At 45.6% G+C, this 20675-nt stretch overlaps 1 protein-coding gene across 3 annotated transcripts in view; it reads right to left on the bottom strand.

Annotated features, from left to right (window-relative positions):
• Nucleotides 1–19857, bottom strand: part of SNX29 (sorting nexin 29) — a 456832-nt gene extending 436975 nt beyond the window's left edge. For 2 of the 3 annotated variants that reach the window (XM_081133203.1, XM_081133205.1), the window contains exons 1-2: nucleotides 19734–19857; nucleotides 308–372 (exon numbers count right to left, since the gene is read on the bottom strand). In XM_081133203.1, the coding sequence (XP_080989329.1) occupies nucleotides 308–372; nucleotides 19734–19740 (72 nt within the window). In that variant the 5' untranslated portion in view covers nucleotides 19741–19857. The remainder of the gene's footprint in view (nucleotides 1–307; nucleotides 373–19733) is intronic. The other variant, XM_081133204.1, reaches the window with a different exon arrangement.
• Nucleotides 19858–20675: the final 818 nt, after the last annotated feature.

Below are 20675 nucleotides of genomic sequence, written 5' to 3'. Positions count from 1 at the left end.
TGCCCTAAAACACAACTGCTTGGAAATGAGACTCTGAAACCCACATCAGTGCCCTTCTCAAACGGACATTACTGGAGGATGGGGTCCTCCAGAGGTCTTTAGAAAGTCAGGACACAGGAACACCTCTGTCCCCCTCCTCTGACCACTTTCCCTGCTTTATCATTTTCTGAGGAAAACTACTGGCCTCACTGTTCCCAGATACAATGTAGGAGAAAGTCTGCCTATATAGAAAGACAGAAATGACTTCTACACTAATTATGTGACACTATTACTTGATGTCAAGGTCAAACATGAGCTTTCCTCTTACCTGTTTCACTGCATCCAGCAGTCGCTCCAGCAGAAACTGTCTTTTCATGTCATTGTTCTGTGATCCTAAAATGCAACAAGGCTTAATTAGTTCTGTTTGACATTAGCCTTCTATTAAGACTTTCTGACATATAGTATATGGCTGTCCCCAACTAGTATCAGCCTTCTCTTTAATAAAATTAATAGCAAGACTGGCACCAATAATCTACATCATTACAATGAAGTCTGACCATTTCCCTGTCACTGCAACACAGGAAAGCAGCTAAACTATGGTCCCCAAATTTGAAGAATGTGTCTGGAATCATCTAACTCAGGGTTTCTCAACCTTGGCATTACTGACATTTGGGTCAGATGGCGGGACTACGCTATGAATTGTAGGATGTCTAGCAGCAATCCCTGCCCTCTACCCACTACATACCATACTCGTACGTTCACACACACACCCTAGCTGTGGTAACAAAAATGTCTCTAGCCCTGGCCGGTGTAGCTCAGCTGGTTGAGAGTCGTGCCATGCACCAAAAGGTTGCCAGTTTGACTCCGGGTCAGGGCACATGCCCGGGTTGCAAGCTCGATCCCTTAGTAGGGGATGTGCAGGAGGCAGCTGATCTATGTATCATTCGCACATCAATGTATCTCTCTCTCTCCCTCTCCCTTCCTCGATCTGTAAAAATGAATAAAATATCTTTTTTTTTTAATGTCTCTAGATGTCCTCTGGGACACAAAATTGCCCCTGGTTGAGAGCCAATGGTCTAACTTAAAATATACGTTTCTTGGCATGCAGGTGCTGCTCATTGGCTGACCTTACCATCACCTCCAATGTCCTCTTCCCATGCCACTGCAATACAAGCTGAAAAACCTAATCACTCCTTTTCTGAGCCTCCCTTATAAGGCTGACCTTAAGAAGTTCTAGCTAATGAGATGTATGCCATGAGATGTATGCTAATGAGATGTAAGCAGAAGTGCACTGGAAAGATTCTGGGGAAATTGTGCCATCCTGATAAATGAACAGATACTAATGGCTTCCTTCCTTCTTCTATCTTTCATGCCTTAATCATAAATACATTGGGTGGAGCCAGGCAGCATCTTGCTACAATGAAGTAACAAGCCTGGAGGGAGGGCAAAAAGAATCACAGAGACCCCAGCCCTCATGTCACTCTGCTGCTGAACCAATACTAGAAATCAACTACCTCTGACACAACAAAGAACATTTGTTCAAAACACTGTTTGCTGAGCTGCTACTTGCAGCCAAAAGCTTTCCCAACTGATACACATGGCATACACTGACCTTCCACTTAAAGAGGGTCTGGATAAGGACACTTCAAAGTACTAGGCAGAAAACTGTCAGAGCTACATCTGATGCTCCACAGGAGGCCCAGTGACTCCAACCAACAGTAATACGGCTACATGTTATGATTCACCACATAAAGAACACAGCCGTTTCAAAGGAGGTTCAGAGTCAAGGGTCACAAGAGCAGATGTTCCACACAGCAGGTCTTGAACAGTCACCAAGCTGCTTCTTTCCTGGGCAACTCAACATGGGCTTCAGCAGGGAGGACCAGCAGGGCATCACCTCAGAGATGATCAGCAATTCATCCATGTCATGCCAGGGCCACCCAGTGGATAACAACTGTGACCTTGTGTTGAGCACTTCCTGCATGCCAGGCACTCAACCTAGTACTCCACATGCATTATGTCTTACAGTTTTCACAACCACCCTGCAAGCCAGGTATTAGGATCCCCATACCACAGATGAGAAAACTGAAGCTCAGAGAAGACAAACAACTGTGTGCATTGACTCACTCAGTATTTAATTTCAACTGTGTGCCAGGCAATATTCTAAGGGCTGGAGACATAGGAGTTAAATGCTATAAAAAAGCCATCTTCTCATGGAGTAAAATTCTCTTAGGAAGAAACAAAGTAAACAAATAAATAAGATGATGTTAGAGAGTTATACAAGTAAGAAAAACCAAATGGGCTGATGAGACAGGGAGGAAGCAGGAGGGCCACGTTAGCCAGGGCAGTCAGAAAAGGCCTCTCTGCCCAGATGACATTGAGCTGAGCTCTTTACAAAGCGAAGGAGCAGCCATGGGAAGATATGGGCAACCAGGGTTCCAGGCAGAGCAAACAGCCAGGGTAGAGCCCAGGAGGCAGGAACACACTTGGCTTCTCGTCTTCCAGGCCCATAAGGAAGTCTGCTGTGACTTGAGCAAAGAGCAAAAAAGGGGAAGTAAAGATCACACAGGCATGCAAGGGCAAGTCACAAAGGATCTTGGGGACCGTGATAACGGGTTTAATTTTTGTTCTAATTTAAATACTAACTGGTAGAACTGTGACCTTGACTCAAGACCATGCCCCTCCAATGCCTGAGTTAGAACTACCAGCACACAAGGTTCTTTCCTCACTCCAGGCCTGGAGATAAAACCAGTGGTAGACACTCTGTGGACACACAGCAATATGCCTGACTTCCCAAATGTTGCTACTGTCATTTTACTGGAATAGGTTTTGAGAAAGAACAGCCTACACATCATTCCACCAGACAGAAGGCCATTTTGAAGCATCACTCATGACGGAGACCGCACCCACCCAAGGCCCTCAAACATCTCTCTTGACACCTGTGTCTACCAATAAATGTTGCTCCTTGTTTAGCAGAAGGCTTAGCTTCTGTTCCTCTCTCACACCAGGACAGGGAAGTCAGGCTTGCTTTCTTCCTTTTCCCAAGGACTGCACCCAACAACTCTACTTGCCCTTGGGCAATGCCAGCTGGATACCTGGCAAGGTTTTCCCCCCTGAAATGCTTTTGCTTTTTTTTCTGATCATAAGTATAATTCATATAATGGAATTACCACATGACCCAGCAATTCCACTTCTGGGTATACACCCAAAAGAACAGAAGGGTCTCGAGAGAAATTTTACAGCCATGTTCACAGCAGCTGAAACATGAAAGCAATGAAAGTGTCCATCGACAAGTGAATGGGTAAGCAAAATATGATCTATCACACAATGGAATATTATTCATTCTTAAAAAGGAAGGAAACTGCAATAAGCTACAACATACTGTATGATTCCACTTCTATGAGGTACTTAGAGTAGTTAATAGGGGAGCACATGCCTGGGTTGCAGGCTCAACCCCCTGTAGGGGGCGTGCAGGAGGCAGCCGATCAATGAGGACTCTCTCATCATTGATGTTTCTATCTCTCTTTCTCCCTCTCCCTTCCTTTCCCTGAAATCAATAAAGATATTTTTTTAAAAAAAATTAATAGAGGAAAGTATAATAGTAGTTGCCAAGGTCTGGGGGAGGGAGGAATGGGGAGTTATTGTTTAATAGGTATAGAGTTTCAGTTTTGCAACAGAAAAAGAGTTATGGGGATGACTGCACAACAGTGTGAACATATTTAACTGAACTGTGCACTTAAAAATGATCAAGATGATAAATCTTATGTGTATTTACCACAATAAAAAAAAAAAGTAATTCATGCAAAAAAAATACAGTAACAACAAATCAGGGGAAAATGTACAAAGAAAATTAAAATCTCCATCTCACTAGTTACCATTTAGTGCAGCAATTCCCAAGCATTCATGTGCCCATGAGTCCCCTGGGGTGTGTTAAAAGGCAGGTTCTGATTCAGCAGGTCTGGGGTGGGGCCTGGGATTCTGCATTTCTCACAAACTCCCAGGTGATGCTGCTACTGCTGGGTCATGATCCACACGTGAATAGCAAGAATTTAGCACCTACCTTAATGACATGCACAATGATCCTAGATCTCTTCTACAGTATCTTGCCACCACTGCTTTATCTACACGAGATGTCAACAGCCTCCCTTGCCTTACCTTGCAATGCCTCTCTGTAGTAGGAAGAAAAGCCTGTTCTCTGTAAAGAAACAGCCTGAGGTTGTGCAGGTCCCAGCCCACCACCCCCCTCCCTGGCTGCAATCTCTCTACAGGAGAAAAGTCACTGGAGTGAGACAACCATGACCTCAGACGGGGCACCTGTGGTCATCCTAGCCCTGACAGAGGATTAAGAGAAGGGGTCTCCTAGGGTGGAGGGAGCACAGGTGGCCTTGGGAGCACTCAGCTGCAGAACGTGCCCAAAGGGCCCATGGCCATTAGTGAAACGAGCACTAGTGGGAAGTCACAAGGCATCATGAGTCCTTCTCCTGGCCAGGCTGCTTGCCAGACATGTGACAGGGACAGCACTTCCCTTCCCTGTGCACAGGTTTCTGCAGGAGTTCACGCCCTCCTTGCTCTGCAGTCTGCCAACGTGGGGCCTCTGTGGAGACAGGCAGGCAGAGCAATCAAAGCCACCGCTCTCTTTCTGTCTTCTCCCAGTGACAAAGAGGAGAACACAGAACCCTGCCAGGGCCAAGAAGAACCCTCAGGTCTCAAAGCCACACCTGCCACCTGCTGAGCCTCGAGTGTGGGCTAAGCCCCTAAGCAACTGGCATTTCATCCTTTTGTCCTTGACAAAGAAGGGAAGGTGGCTCCATTCACCAGAACACTGAGGCTCAGGGAGAAAAAGATCTTCACCCAAGGCCAGTGACACGGGAAGTGCTGGGTAGGTATCAATTTCAAGCCCACTGGCTCCTTGCTCAGCCATCTCTCAGTCCTGCTCACTATTGACCCCTGTAACAAACCTTCAGTCACAGTCCCGCTGCCGGTTCAGGAGGGACTCCTCTGCGAGAGCCCAGCCTTCCTGCTTCCCTCCTTCTCCAAGGGCAGCCTTCAGACAACACTGTCAGCCAGATAAACCAGGGCAGGCTTCTTTTTCACTCATAACATCGCCGTCAAAACGAAAATAAAATATGTAAAGCCACCAGGAAACACCGCCAGGTGTCCACAAACCTGTCAGAAATCACGTGTGCATGTGAAAGTCACTCACCTGGTTCAGGTGCATCTCTGCTGTCTTGAATGTCTAGAATCCTTAGGACTCTACATTAATTTTTACCACAAACATCCAGGAGTGAAGAATGGGATGGCCCAGGTTTGAATCCTACACACCAGTATGTGACCACAGGCAAGTTACTCAAACTCTGCACCTGCGAGGTCTGTTAAATGAGTGAATGCTTACTGCGCACCTACCACAGTTCCAAGTGTATATACCAAGCACTCTATACATGTCAGCTATGATTACTGTTGTTGTTGGTGTAAGACCTCTGGTTCTAACCATTACTTTTAACTGGCTACCTTCTCTCCAAAGCACAGGCAGGGCAATTAAATGTAAGCCTCTGTGCTTGATGCCCTGGGAGACAATAAGGTGAAAAGGGTCCATGGCATTGGGGGGAGGCGGGGAGAATGAGCATGATGCACCAGGTGCCCTGTGCAGAGTCCTCTAATCCTTGCAGCAACCCTGGAGGTCAAGGTAAACATGGTTCCCCTCCACAGAGGAGCTGGGTCACTTGATCAAGGCCACACACACACTTAAACAGTGGTATTTCCCTGCCTCTCCCTGCAATGGCAGAGGTGACGTCATGCCAGGCATTTCTGTGGTCTCAGGCTAATCCCTGCAATGCACTAAGAACTATAAAAGAGAAAAGAAAAAGACAGCAACATTCTCTGGGTGCCCACTGCATATCAGGAATTCTACCCAAGGTCACGCAGCAAAGAAGTGCTATATGGGAGGCTGAGACCCTGGTCTGCCAACTCAATATTCCCAAAATATTGTTATGGGAAGGGCCAAAACAGGTAGATATTGACCCAGAGCACCTCCCAAGCCAAAGGAACACCTACAGCAGAATTCTCCAAAGGGCGGGTGGGACAACACAAGCACAGATAGTACCCAGCCCCCGCACTGAAGAACAGAGTAGAAAAGCCACCCCACACTCACTTCTCTTTCATATTTCTGATTGTACTGAGGGGACAGTTTGTCTGACACTAGGAGGTCCTTAATTTCTGCCTCAGTCAGGCTCCTAACAGGAAACAACAGGCACACTCAAATAAGTATAGTTCGAGGAAGTTTGCTATAAGGGGTCTACTGAAGAATGGGTTGGATAAGCAATTCTTGGTCAGGGTTATGTCACCTCCCACCTCCAAGGGACATTTCAGCGATATCTGGAGACATTTTTGGCACAACTGGAGGGTGCTACTGTCATCTGGTGGGTAGAGTCCAGGGATGCTGCTAAACATCCTACAATGCACAGGACAGCCCCACAACAGAGAATCATCTAGCCTAAAATGTCAAGAGTGCCTCAATTAGGAAATTCTGTCCTAATGCAGGTGAGATTATCCCCATTTCACAGATGATGACACTGAGGCTCAGAGAGGATAAATAATTTAAACCTCCACTGTGCTCTGAATCCTATCTCCTCTCACCTGCTCAAGGATATACTCCAGCAATTGTCCAGATTTTTTCCCACACTGTCAACTATTTTTTTCCTCATCTAAGAAATTCCTATAGCATAAAAGATATTGTAATATTTCCCCCAAATTTAATATTAGCCACGTCTTATTCCCACATGTCCTTCCAGCTGCAACCCCATTTCTTTGCTGCCCTGTCCATCACAGCTCTTCCCTCTGAGAGCCACCCCTGCCACCATTACTATTCCAAGCTCTGGCCCCAAGTCATCTCCTTCACCCTGCACTGAATTATCTATCTACACAGTGGCCATAACATCTGGAAGCGCAGGTGAATACTCAATAGAGACTGATATTACAGAACAAATACATGATACACTCAGTGATACAATGTGATTCTTCCAATGCACCCTGCAAAGTTGCAATTCACATGGCATTTTCATCAAGCCCTGCATAAGCTGGTGGTGCACTATCTCAGATGATTTGTTTCTGGTTTTCACTGAATAAACCTGCACCTTTAATGGACCACAGAACAGTATTGGGCAAACTTCTCCTGTAAAAGGCCAGGTAGTTAGTTATTTTTAGCCTTTATGGTTCATACAGTCACTGTCACAACCACTCAGCTCTGCTCTTCTACCTCAAAAGCAGCCATAGACAATACATTGATGAATCAGCATGGCTGTTAACAAAAACAGCCTTGGGCTGGATTTACCCCCCAGCCCAGCTTTCGGACCACTGCCCTAGCAGAACTAATGGGGGGGGGGGGGATTAAAACAATAGTGTCTATCTTTCCAAACTAAACAGCCACACTGCAGTAAGACAATTACATATTAGGTGTCCCCATCAGGCAGTAGACCACGCCATATCTTAATCATGCTCCCATTTTCCTTCACCCTATAACCAACACCCCACATCAGAGCTTTGCAGGGGACAGGTACATCACATCACTTTTGCCACTGGTAGAAGTTATACTCAGTCACATTTGCAGGCATCTAGGATGTATGACACTCTCAACCCAATGGAGAGTTTAGTGCTGTTGTTTTTGTTGTTTAATTTCCATCACTGTTTTAAATAAAGAGATGGAAAGAATGCAGAAGTGAAGGAGTAGGGGAGCAGAAAGTGCTGTCCAATATAGGCCAGAGGCATGCGTGTACAAGACCAAGATCGAACCCCTCCAATCCTACAGGGTCAGGCGGAGAATGCAAATGAGTAATGTGGCAAGGAAGGCAGAGAAGAGGGTGAGGTAGAGACTGCGGGGACCAAGACAGTTACCCCTTTAGAGATGGCAGCTGCTACTCAGCTCTAGCTGATAGCACCTCACAGCATCACCAGTACAGCATTGCTCCGTCTCCCAGTTTTTAAGAAAAAAAATCCAGATTTCATGTCAATTAGTTGGCACCTAATTATACTCCTTTTAGAGAAGTGTTTCAGCAAACTCTGCAAGAACCAAACATAATACACCTAGAAGCCAGACCTGCTACCAATTTTCCATTCTGAGATATATACTAAACCTTTACATTCATTCACCTGTAAGCTGGGTGCTGCCAGCCCCATCATAATGGATGAAGGAACTGAGGCTTGGAGACATTGATCACTTGCCCAAAGCACAACTCAGAGGTGACAGACTCAACATTTACCCCAAAGCCCATGCCTTCCAACCTCCACAAGGCCAGGTAACCCTGGGCAGCTCAACTTCAGACAGAAGAAGGGCTCCCTCTGCAAAGGGCCACCAAAGACAAACCAACCTCCAGATGGCTGGCTCAAATGTTACCTTCTCTGGGAATCCTTCCTGCTGAGAATCCTCCATGGGCACAATAAACTGCTCTCTGAACTATGCTTCCGCAGCCCTCCAGCCACACCACACCCCTGGTCTAATGCCTACAGCAGAAAGGATTATAGAGACTCTCAAACCAGTTCCTTATGCCAACCCTGGATGTTGAGCCTTTTAAGGGATGGAAACAGCCTTAATGCATCCCTGCTCACAGAAAGAAATCAACAATTGTTGAACAAAGACTCCAAGGGGGGGAGTTCCATGGTTCCCCAAGTAGCTGCTTTAAACACAGAGGATCAGGACAAGCCAGGCCACAGCGGCCTCGTATGTGTGATGCACAGAGTGAAGCAGTAGTTTTGTCTGCTCACTAGCATGTGAGCAGATAAAATGAACAATCATTCATCTTCAAAGTCAGGGTGCTGGTTCCCAGTATTGTGGAGTAAAGTGACACAGCTGGGCTAGGATAAAAGGATAGACTGTTGGCCACCACACAATAGAAAGGAGGAGACAGATGGGCTCAGGCTATCCAAGGGGGCGTGTGATGTCTAAGACTGAGTCAACAGCAAATTTATAAATGGCCAAAGAATTTACTACAGAGCAGGGATCAACAAACATTTTCTATAAAGAGCAAACAGTAAATATTTTAGGCTTCCCAAGTCATTAGGCTTCTGTCATTGCTACTCAATTCTGCCATCATAGTGAAAAAGCAGCCATAGACAGAGTAAAAGAATGGATGTGACTGTGTTCCAACAAAGCTTTATTTACAAAATAGGTGGCTGGCCTACAATGCCAATCTCTGTTGTAGAAAAAAACACTAAAATGGCAGTATGCAAACACTTGGAAGGGAATGTTTATCTTCCCCCATGCTGGAGAAATACAAATTATATTCTTTTTTTTCTTTAATATATTTTTATTGATTTCAAAGAGAGAGGGGTAGGGAGCGGGAGAGAGAGAAACATCACAATGATGAGAGAGTCACTGATCAGCTGCCTCCTGCACACCCCCTACTGGGGATCTAGGCCACAACCGGGGCATGCGCCCTGACCCAGAATCGAACAGCGACCCCCTGAAGCCGGCCAGGCCAAAATTATATTCTTACTAAATTAACCACTGACATGTTACCAGTATAAAACTACTAACTTGGCCAAGAAACATTTAAAACGAAATTCCGCAATGCTGATAAAGCTATGGGGGAAAAGGTACACACTACCAGGAGCAATGTACTGGGGCAGTAAATTCTTGAAAAACAGTGTGGCAGCATGTACCAAAGGCTACAAAAAACTCTAGACGGGTTGGAAACTAGCTGAGGAGGACTGGGGGAAATGAGAAAAGGACCAGCAACTACTTCACCAGGCCCTCTGTCTTCCAGATACCGAGCAAGGCACTGTTTATCACTCACTTTCATTTCCATTTCCTGACCAGGGAATTAAGAGTCAGAGAAGTGCCCACATTCTTCCACAGGGAGTGAAACCCAGGATTGCCACAGTCCTGGTTTTTTCCACTACACCATGATGGCGGCCTGAACATAGTGTCATGGGTACACAGATTTTTCCGGGAGTGTTCTAGAACAGGGGTGAGCAAACTATAGAGTCCCAAACCAAATCCAGCTGCTGCCTGTTGCTCTAAATAAAGTTTTATTGGAACACAGCCACATCCTTTCATTTACGCATTGCCTGTGCTGCTTTTATCTTAAAGCAGGGGTGAGTAGCTGGACACAGTCCAGATGGCCTGCAAAGCAGAAAATATGTACTCTCTGGCCCTTTGCAGAAGTAGTTTGCCAAGTCCATCCTAGAACATCATAAATGGAATTTACCTTCTTTTCCTACACGGGGAGAAACGTTAAATAACCGGGGTACATCGATTTTATGGATGTTTCTAATCATTGAGAAGAGAAGGAACATGGATAAATGCTATAACACAGGGGGGGCAAAGTAGGTTTACAATTGTGAGTATGCCAAACAGAGTTTATTCTTGCATTATTATTTATTCCTATATTATAAATTTTGCCATATGAACAACTGTAAACCTTCTCTGCTCAATCCTGTTTAAGTGGAAACACTGATTCAAACGTAGACTCAATGCAATTATGTAAAATGCATGTGCTTTGAACACATACAGAAGAGGAATATCTAAAAATTTAAATATTTCATGCAAGGAAGGCATATTTATATGTGCATATTCTGTTTTCACAATAGTCTTTAATGTCATTCTGGGTTTTCAGTTTTTTTTAAGATGGGGAGGAAAGAGCAGATTCCAAGGCATGCAGATGCAGGCAAGAAAAAATGAGATAGGAGTGGACAAGATTCCCTTTAGGGAGCTGGAAACACAGGCCCAGTGGGGTGCTGCCGAGTGGACAGAGGAAGTACTAAGCCAAGCCTCTGGAGGGCTCCTGGATGTGCAAAAAGAAATCAGGGCCAGGGAACGGGTCCTCACTACCCCTAGAGGCTTCAAACTGCTACACACACACACACACCAGACCTGCTCCTCTCACAGCCTTTCCTACCTCAGTAAAAGGCAGTTCTTACCCCTTCTAGCTGCTCAGGAGCAAAAAGACCCAGGAACCACTCTCCCCTCCCTCAGGTGTGCTCAGATATCATCTTCCCTATGAGGCCTACCCTGATTACCCCATTCAAAACTGTTGCAGCCTTCCCCCTTTAATTCATCCCCTATCCAGACAAGTCAGTCAGATGTATCCTTGGACCCCGACCGGGCACGAGATCCAGACCTAGCCAACCAGAGCCACAGTGATAGCTTGTTCCAGGATGACCACATCACCAGCCGGGCTGCTGTGAGTCAGCCCCAGGACTTTTGCCGGAGCCACTGGGAAAGTGGTCCGTTCGCTCTTTGCTTGGGTGCTGCGACATTACAGGATGTGACCCAAGACCCACCTTGCCTCCATGGAGGGGAGGCTGCCTGAGGATGAAGCCAACAGAGAAAAAAGCAGAGTTGTGAGCTGGACAGAAAAGTTGTTCTGATGACTCTCTAAGCACCTGAATCCAGCTGAGCCTGAAGCCAGCTCTATCCCTAGACTTTTCCATTAGAAGACACTTTATTATTTATTTATTTATTTATTTTTAATCCACACCCCAGGATATATTTTTATTTATTTTAGAGAGAGAGAGAAAAACATTGATATGAGAGAGAAACATCAATCGGTTGCCTCCAGTACTCACCCCACCCAGAGATGGAACCAGCAACCTTTTGGTATGCAGGACAACACTCCAGCCAACTGAGCCACCAGGCCAGGGCCATTACAAGACACTTTAAATTCCCACTGTGCTGAAATAAGCTTCTGCCACATGCAACTGAAGAGGCGGCCTGGCTAACACACCCATTACTCCAACAAAACATTTTTTTCTAGTTCATTCAATTCTCTTCAATAGACACCAACAGTATAGCCCTTTGCTAAGTGACAGAAGATGCACCAAACTGTCATCCAATAAATGTCTGCTAGATGTTGAACCCTGAACATCTGGATTTCTGGCCCGGCTTTGCTGCCACTAGAGCCCTCACTCTCGTGGACAGCATTTTATTTTATTGTTTTATGGGCAGCATTTTAACGACTGCAACCACTTTGAGAAAAAGAGCAACCAAGAATGATCAACACTTATGCATTAATGCTGCTTCGGGAAAATCATCCCAAAGACAAAATCCAAAGGAAGAAAGACTATCTCAAACAAAAAACGTTCACCGCATCATTACTTACCATAGGAACAAAAGGGTGGGCGGGAGATAGGCTGTTTCACAAGTAGAGTCAATAGTTTAAAAATTATGCCACATGCAAGATGATGGATTAATGATAGGTTATGAAATTCATAAAAGTGAACAACATGAAAGCCACAGAGCCATGTGTTGAAGTTTTATCCATCCTGCATAGGTGTTTTGCAACCTTTTTTTTTTTTTACTATTACTTTCCCCCTTAGGATCCTTTTTAGACCTTTTTTTTTTTCCTTAATCACCCCCTCCATGAAATTTTAATACCAGATATATTTTACATCTGTTTATGTACTGCCTACATATCTGTGATTTATACATGACAGTAAAATGTTCACGCCCCCCAGGAGTGATATCACCCCGTGGAAAATGCAGAGCATATGTATAGAAAAGAGAGTGACAGGCAGGATGGAAGGTACTTTATCTGGAATTACATTCACATTGCCAGAATTCACGGAAGCCGGTAAAACCTTCTATTTTAGTTCCATATTTTAAGAGCTCTAAGAACTTGACTTCCTATTGGATACCCAGGTACAGTCATGCAACAGGGAGTAGGAGAGCTGATATCAATAGAATTGAGTCTAATGCCATTTGCTCACAAAGGAGATGGTCAAATATTTGCTGGCGATGGAGCACTTAACTTCCTACAAACTGCCATAATAGATCAACTCAGTGCCTTCATTAGGGACCAAAAAAAAAAGTCGATGCCATCACTTTTTCTGCTTTGAATGAAAACCACTAATATTCCTTTTTCCACTCACTCATTTCAGCTTATTCTTTATTCCAAATGCAAGCCACTGCTGGAGATGACCCAGTCAATGCCAAAGAGAAAACCATGACCTTCACATTCTAGAAAATAAGCAAAAGCTGTGAAAATGTACATGAACATTAGGCAAGATGAACAGTAAATTACCCACTAAGCCGAACTCTGGTGTATCAAGCCTTAGCACTCGTCTGTTCCACAAATTATCTGACTTCTCTGGGTCTGGCTTTCCCCACCCTTGAAACGAGGGTTTCGTTGTCTAACTTAAGAGTTCCTTACAGAATAATTACTGATTGAAAAGAACTTCGAGGGCTTCAAAGATAAAGTTTTACAATTAGGACAATGCTTGAGAGCCATGCCTTTCTGGTCCTACAAGTTTACTTTCCCAGTAACAGCAAAAGCATTAATTGAAAATCAGAATTCCTTAGCTAGTAGAGGCTGGGAATCAAGTATTCTTACCTATTATTCTTTACAGAAAAATAGATAATGACCACTATCACCTGACAATTTGCTTACTTCTACACGCATATATGAATCCAAAAACAGTTTTATGTTCACGTGTTAATGTGCATAAAGGTATATATTTTAGGTATAATTCCACACTCTGCTTTTTTTAGAGAATGTTAATGTTAAGCTAGAGCCATGGTGATGTGTATAAATCCATTTTTTCCTTTTAACGTCTTCGAGGTTTTGCATCATGTGATCATGCCACTTATATTTATCTATTCCCCTATTAACAGTTATCTTATTTGTTTCTGGCCTCATGATACCCATTTATCCTGTGGTTGCATTTCCTAAAGCCATTCCACTTCCCGGTTATTTGCACTCAATGTATTTGACCTTGAACCCATCTGACCTCTAACTCCACTCAAACATTTTCAACTCAAAATACAGAAGATTCTAATTGTCAATTTATAAGATGTACAATAGACTGAGAAACACATCAAACCACACCAAAAGGATGCAATCAGCAAAACCCTGCAAAGAAACCTTACAGGATAAAATGCTTCCTTCAACAAAATTGCAAGGGGGGGAAAAAGAGAGAGATGAAAGGGGAGGCTATAGTTAAAAAAGAAAAGACTTTGTGCTTCAAAGCATACCATCAGGAAAGGGAAAAAACAACCCACAAAAGCGAAGAAAATGTTTATAAACAACATATCTGATTAGGGACTTGTATCCAGATTATAAAGAATTCTTATAACTCAACAGAAAGAAAACCTACTAAAAATGTACAAAGACTGAACAGACGTTTCTCCAAAGAAGATATACAAGTGGCCAATAAGCACATGAAAAGATGCTCAACATCATTAGTCATTAGGGAAATGCAAATCAAAACCACAAAGAGACACCACTTCAGTCACTAGAATGGCTATTATCAAAAAAACTGTGCAGAAACTAGAACCTTGCTGGTGGCAAAGGAAAATGGTGCAGCCACATTGAAAAGCAGGCTGACAGTTCCGCAAATGGGCTGGGTAGTTCTGTTAGATGTATACCCAAGAGAAATGAAAACATATATCCACACAAAAACTTGTACGTGAATGTTCACCGCAGCATTATTCATAATAGCCAAAAAGTGGAAACAAGTCAAATGTCCATCAACTGATGAAGGGATAAACAAAATGTGGCATATCCAAGGCCTGGGTGCCGGAGCAGCACCCCATGAGTGGGGAGGAGGCAGTGATTTTGCTGGAGGATCTGGAGAGAGAGCTCAGTGAACCACAGCATGAGATGGCAGCCTGCAGGCACAGACAAGTGCCCTCCAAAGAGAGAGTGGCTCCAGGGGAGCAGACATCACCAAGCCTTCAGTCCCATCCTGAGGAGCCCCAGCTCACACGGGACTCTGCTGGAGAGATAGACAGAATGACCAGGACTGAGGACGGAGAACTGATGTGAAAGAAAAACTGTCCTGAGATAGTACAGTAGAGTAACATAGGAGAATATTTTTTGGAGATACCTGGGAGGTGTCACACCAGGATTCCCGACATGGAGAAGCTGGTGAACATAAGGCTCAGATAGAAAGGCACTGGGGAAACCCCTTAGGATGACCACACAAATGTGATGAATGTGGGGAAAGCTTTGCTCAGAGCTCAGGTCTCATTCAACATCAATAAATTCACACTAGAGAAAGACCCTATGAATGTAATGAGTGTGGGAAAACCTTCAGCTGGAGTTCTGATCTTTTTAATCAGAACATACAGAAGTAGCACCACTGCAAGGAATGTGGGAAGACCCTCACTCAGGCGGCCGGTGTCATCCAGCACCAGAGAATCCATGGGGTGGGGGAGAGAAGCCCTATGGGGCAGCCAGTGCTCCTGTATCATGGAGCACCAGAGAAGTCGTACAGGGGAGCGACCTCACCAGTGCAGTGAATGCGGGAAAAGCTTTAAACAACACTGTAAGCTCACCCACTATCAAAAGACTCACAAAGTGGTTGATCTAGTCTAATCCTTGCTATGTGCAAGTTTTCCAGTTCACTGGCCAAGTCCTGTGGAGCAGGTGAAGTCTAGGAAATGCTTTTCTTCTTGTCTCCACTAAAGGTGTTTTGGAACAAATACTGACCTACGGTGCGGGCACATCCTAAGAGGAAACCCAACACATTTTTGAAGCTGTGCTTTCCCTTCGGTTTCTTTACCTTCTTCCTGGCTACTAGTCCATCCCTCTAATTTCTCTTTGAGATGGCTCTAAACCTTCCTAACAATGTAATAAATTGTGCTGTTATAGCCAACAGACCTGAACGCTTGGTATCTGGGTTTAATTCCTAAAGATCACATAGAGCATTACTGATGCTTTACAATAAATGGGTCTTTGGTGTTTTCTCGTGACCCCCACTTGCATGGTACACCTTTTCCACTTTACTGCTTCCCTCTGACACCTGGATGACACTGCTTTTTGGATGCTGGGTTTGAAGGCTGGATGTGTAAATTTTGGCAAGTTATTCACCTTTCTATGCTCCATTTTTATCATTTGCCAAAGATGGATTACAATATAACTACCTCATAAGGTTTTTGAAAGGATTTTAAAATGTAATTCAGATAAAGCTTAGTGCCTGACAGACTAAGAACTCAATAAACATTCACTGTTTGTATTACAACTGTTGACCCCGAGAAGGAATATACCTGCCAAAAAGGACTCCTAGTGGTTAACTGGGCCCAAATTCATAACCAGAGTCTAGTAGCCATTGCTGACAGAGGGAGAGGCCTCACATGCATCCTGCATTTCAAGGAAAAGCCACAGACTGAACTGCCAGCCTCCTGCACTGTATTCCTGCCAGCTGAACCTTATAAAGGAGTTCCTGAGATGGTATACTTTGACCAATGGGTTGAGACCTGCCCCATCCAATCAGATGGGGCAGGTCTCACAGCTATATCCTCATTTGCGTTTTTATGGATCAATCAGTGGTTCCATAACAACCAACCAGAACGGGCAATTCCGACCTATTAGGACAGTGCTATTTGCACCAATTAAACTGCAAATTTGGATTCCTCATTTGCATAAAAATGGACCCATCCGTGACAACTGTGGGCACTTTATATAAGTGGGCCTCCCTTTTTCTCAGTGGAATGCACTTTCACTTTCTACCGGTGCTGCATTTCTCTGGTTTGCAAACTGTTCACCTGAATAAAGTCTCTCCTTTTAATGCACACAAAAAAAGTGTCATAACCATATAATGGAATATTATTCAGCCACAAAAAGAAATGAAGTACAGATAATATGCTACAACATGAACCTCAGAAACATACTTAGTGAAAACAGCCAGACACAAAAGGCTACAAGTTGTATGATTAATTTATATGAAATTCCAAAATAGGAAATCCAGAGAGAGAGAAAATAGATTAGTGATTGCCTGGGCTGAAGAAACGGAGAATGAGGAATGGCTGCTAATGGGTACAGGGTTCCTCTGGGAGTAAAGAAAATGTTCTAAAGTTGATTATGATGATGTTTGCAGAACTCTGTGACTATACTGAACACTAAAAAATAACAAACTTAAAAATTAGAGAGAGACCTAGAAGACTTAAAAGACAAACCAATCTGCATTGTTAAAACCTTGTTTAGATGCTGGGTTTTTAAATATATACTATAAAATAAAACTATAAAGCAATTATGAAATCTAGAACATTAAATAGCTGATGATATTAATAAATTATTGCTAATTTCTTATAGATATGGAAATGGAATTGTTTTTTAAAAGGAGTACCTGGCCCAGCCGGTGTGGCTCAGTGGTTGAGCATCGATCCATGCACCAAGAGGTCGCTAGTTCAATTCCTGGTCAGGGCACATGCTGGCTCAATCCCCAGTAGGGGGCATGCAGGAGGCAGCCAATTAACGTTTCTCTCTCATTGATGTTTCTCTCTCTCCCTCGCCCTTCCTCTCTCTCTACTGTCAGTTTTAAAAAAAAAATTTTTTTTAATAAAAAGGAGTACCTGTATTTTAAAGATACATATTAAAATATTTACTGATGAAATGATACAGTGTCTAGCATTTGCTTCAAAATAAACTAGGAAGAGAGGTAGAAAGTAAATAAGTATGTAGGTGAATCGGTCGTGAGTTGATACTTGCTCATTAGACTATTCTCTCCACTTCCCTGATGTTTGAAAACTTCTATTAATAAAAAGGACAAAAGAGAGAAAATATGTCCGTGCCATGTTATTTTATTGTGTGCCAATTATCAATCCCACAGGAGGGAAAACCCTATTTCAACTGTATTCTCAAGAAATGATTGATAGAAACCTGTATGTGTATTCTTTACAATTTGAGGAAATAAAGGGTTTTACTTTTTAAAAAAGAAACGATTGAAAATACCTTGGACTTCCCCTTCCATCCTCAGTAACCACTTTTTCTGCCTCAATTACAATCTTTCCAAAAGAAGGCTTTCATTCTTAATGCTTTTCCCTTTAAAAAAAAAAATTTTTTTGTTGGTTTCCTTTTTTTTTTGTTTGGCCTTAGACCTAATTATTTTTAATTAAATTTTAAAACTCTTATCTTCGATATTAAGTTGCTCCTTAAAAGATACATTGATCCTTTCTCTGCTGGCTTGTCAATTTCACTTATTCCTGTGATGAAAGCAGAACTTTGAACCTGAGGCATAGCCTCCTTGGTCACATTAAAAGGAAGATATTTTCAGGGAGTACTTAACCTCAGCCCTTGTCCCAGAAGAGGGGACACAAAACAACCCCTCCTGAACCCCATGTCCTTATGAAAACAGTAACAGCTCTAAGTTCCTGACTACATACCATGTAAGAGGCACAGTACCAGTCACTTCACCTGAGTAATGTTATGTGGTCATTGCAACAAGCTAGGAGACAGATACTATTATTTATCCCCATTTTGGTAGGACTTCCAGAATGATCAAGCAACTTGCTCTAAATCACACAGCTTTAGGTGGCAGCGGCAGAATTTGAACTCAGACTGTCTAGCTCCCGGGGCCTGCACTTACACCAGACTATATTACCTCCTGGATGGAAACCAGCTCATCACATCTTTGTTGTGGTTGCACTGATGTTGAAGGACCAGAAACTTTAATTAGGCCAAAAATCATTCAGTCTGGACACAGAAGATGAACTATCTCCCAGGAACACCTCCCGCCCCCGCCCCCCCAACCCCAATCCACAGCTACTCTCATTTGGACCGTCAATTTCACAAATCTTGCTCTCGAATAGCAAAAACAAAAGCACATAACAAAAAAATCCACAAGCATCATTTAAAAGTTACAAATGAAGAGAGATGTATTGCTTTCGCCTTGCCCCCTCCTGACCTCCAGAAATGCCAGACTGAAAGGGGCTGGAGCCAAGGGGCTGGACTTTCCAGGGGGAAAAAAAAACAGGCAGTGCGATGGGAGGCGGGTCCTCCGGAGAAAATCCCGCTCCCAGTCGGGGTGAGCCGAGAGGCTTCCCTTAGTCACTCCCGTCTCCACACAGGACACCCAGGAATGACTTAGCACCCAAACACCAACAGAGGAAACGCCTGCGAACCCCCGTCCAAGCCCCGGGACTAAACTTCAGAAGCACTTAGGACGGCGGCCCACACCCCCCTTCCCTCCCCGCCTCCCCTTCCAGCCTCCCCACCAAAACCAGCCTCCTCCCCGAGTGGGAGGGAGAGGGGTGGGCTGGGCTGGGCTGGGCAGGGCAAGCGACGGTCCCCAGATGGGCTCAACATTGCACAAGGGAAGGCTTGCAGGACAGGACAAGGGAGATCTCTAATGATCTAGGAAGAGAAAAGGAAGGAGCTGGAGTGTGAAAAAAATAAAGAAGCAAAACGTCAGAACAGAGGACTAAAGCGGGGAACAAAGTAGCCGGGAACAACTGGTGACTGGGACAGCAAAGCACCGGGGACGGGGGAATGAGAGGGACTGGGGAGACAAAGAGGCTGGGGACTCATAGTCCCCCGGGCGCCGGGGGCTACGGGGACACGGGGTTCAGGGGGCGGCAAACTGAGTGTCTGAGGGGGACACTCAGCCGGCGTGAAGCCTGGAGTGACGAGACAAGGGGCTGCGTGGTGGGGAAGACTGGGGAGCAGGGGCACCCCGAATTGGAACTGGGCCTCAGGGGGTCTAAGAGTTAGTTGGAGCTGAGACGCGGGAGGTCTGAGAACTGGGGGTCTGGTAACTGCGCAGGGGGTCGGGGGCTGGGGAGGACTGGCGGGCTGGGGTACAGGTGTCGAAGGGCTGGTTCTGAGCGACCGACAGCAGTCAGGGGACTCAGGGTGCCGGGACTCGGGACGCCTGAGAACTGCAGGTGGCCAGGGGCGAGAACTGGGTTCCATGGGCTCGGGAAACCGGGAGCGACGGGACGCGGGTCTGGGAGCGAGACGCGGGGACTCGGGGCCGAGGTGTGCAGCTGAAGCGGCGGGAGCCGGGCGGCCGGGGCGGGTGACAGCGGCAAGGCCGCCACTCACCGCTCATGGTGCCGCTCCCCGGGCCGGTGCCTGCGCCGTGCCGCCGCCACTGCCGCCACTGCCGCCGCGGAGCTCCTCACAGGACGGGCGACAGCGCGCCCCGCCCCGCCCGTGCGCCCGCCCCGCCCCGCCCCGGAAGTCGAGCGCCGCCGCCGCCGCTACGGCCCCGCCCCCCGACCCGGAACGTAAATACGGGCGTCGGGCGCCGGGCGCGTCCCGTCGCGGAGGGTCGGCGGGGGCCGGCCCGGCCTGACCGGAACTCCCACGGAGACTCGGGGCGTCAGCGAGTCCTGGGGTGCGGCGAGGACGGTCAGGGCGCCTCCCCGCCCTCTTGGGCTCACACCTCGGCCGGAAAGCCAGACAGTGAACAAGGAAGGCCCCGCGCTGAGCCGTTCCAGACAGCGCTGGGAGCCGAGGAAGGAAATTGAAGAGAAATGGGCCAGAGCGTGGGGACAGGGGAGACGGGCAGCCCCAGAGGGCCTCTCTGAGGAGACGATTTTAGGCCTGAGACCTGGATGATAAGGAGACGGCGCGGGAGGATCCGCAGGAACGGTGTTCCAAAAGGGACGTGTGCAGAAGGCCCTGCAGGCCTGGAGGGGTTGACTGGAGGGAGAGAGATGAAGGGTTGGGTGTTTGGGGCCCTGCAGGCCATGGTAAGGGGTGTGAACTTTTCAACCTAAGTCTTAAGTAGGTAAGGGAATGGGAAGCCATTGCAAGAATTTTAAGCAGAGGAGCGACACGGTCTGAATTGGGTTTTTAAACGATTCCTCTTAGCGTTTGAGAACGAATTGTAGTGGGACTGGGTGGAGAAAGGGCAGCAGGTTAGGGGGACATTGTAATTATCCAGCAAGAGATAATGGCACCTGGGGCCACGGTGGTGACAGTGGAGATGAAGGTGGATGGATCATTTGGAAACCACGGGTTCACGTTCACAACAAAAGA

The sequence above is a fragment of the Miniopterus schreibersii genome (genome assembly GCF_964146895.1).
Source record: "Miniopterus schreibersii genome assembly, chromosome: 3".
Taxonomy (NCBI): Eukaryota; Metazoa; Chordata; class Mammalia; order Chiroptera; family Miniopteridae; genus Miniopterus; species Miniopterus schreibersii.
The sequence above is the reverse complement of the archived record's forward strand: the minus strand, read 5'-3'. Positions and strand labels throughout refer to the sequence as shown.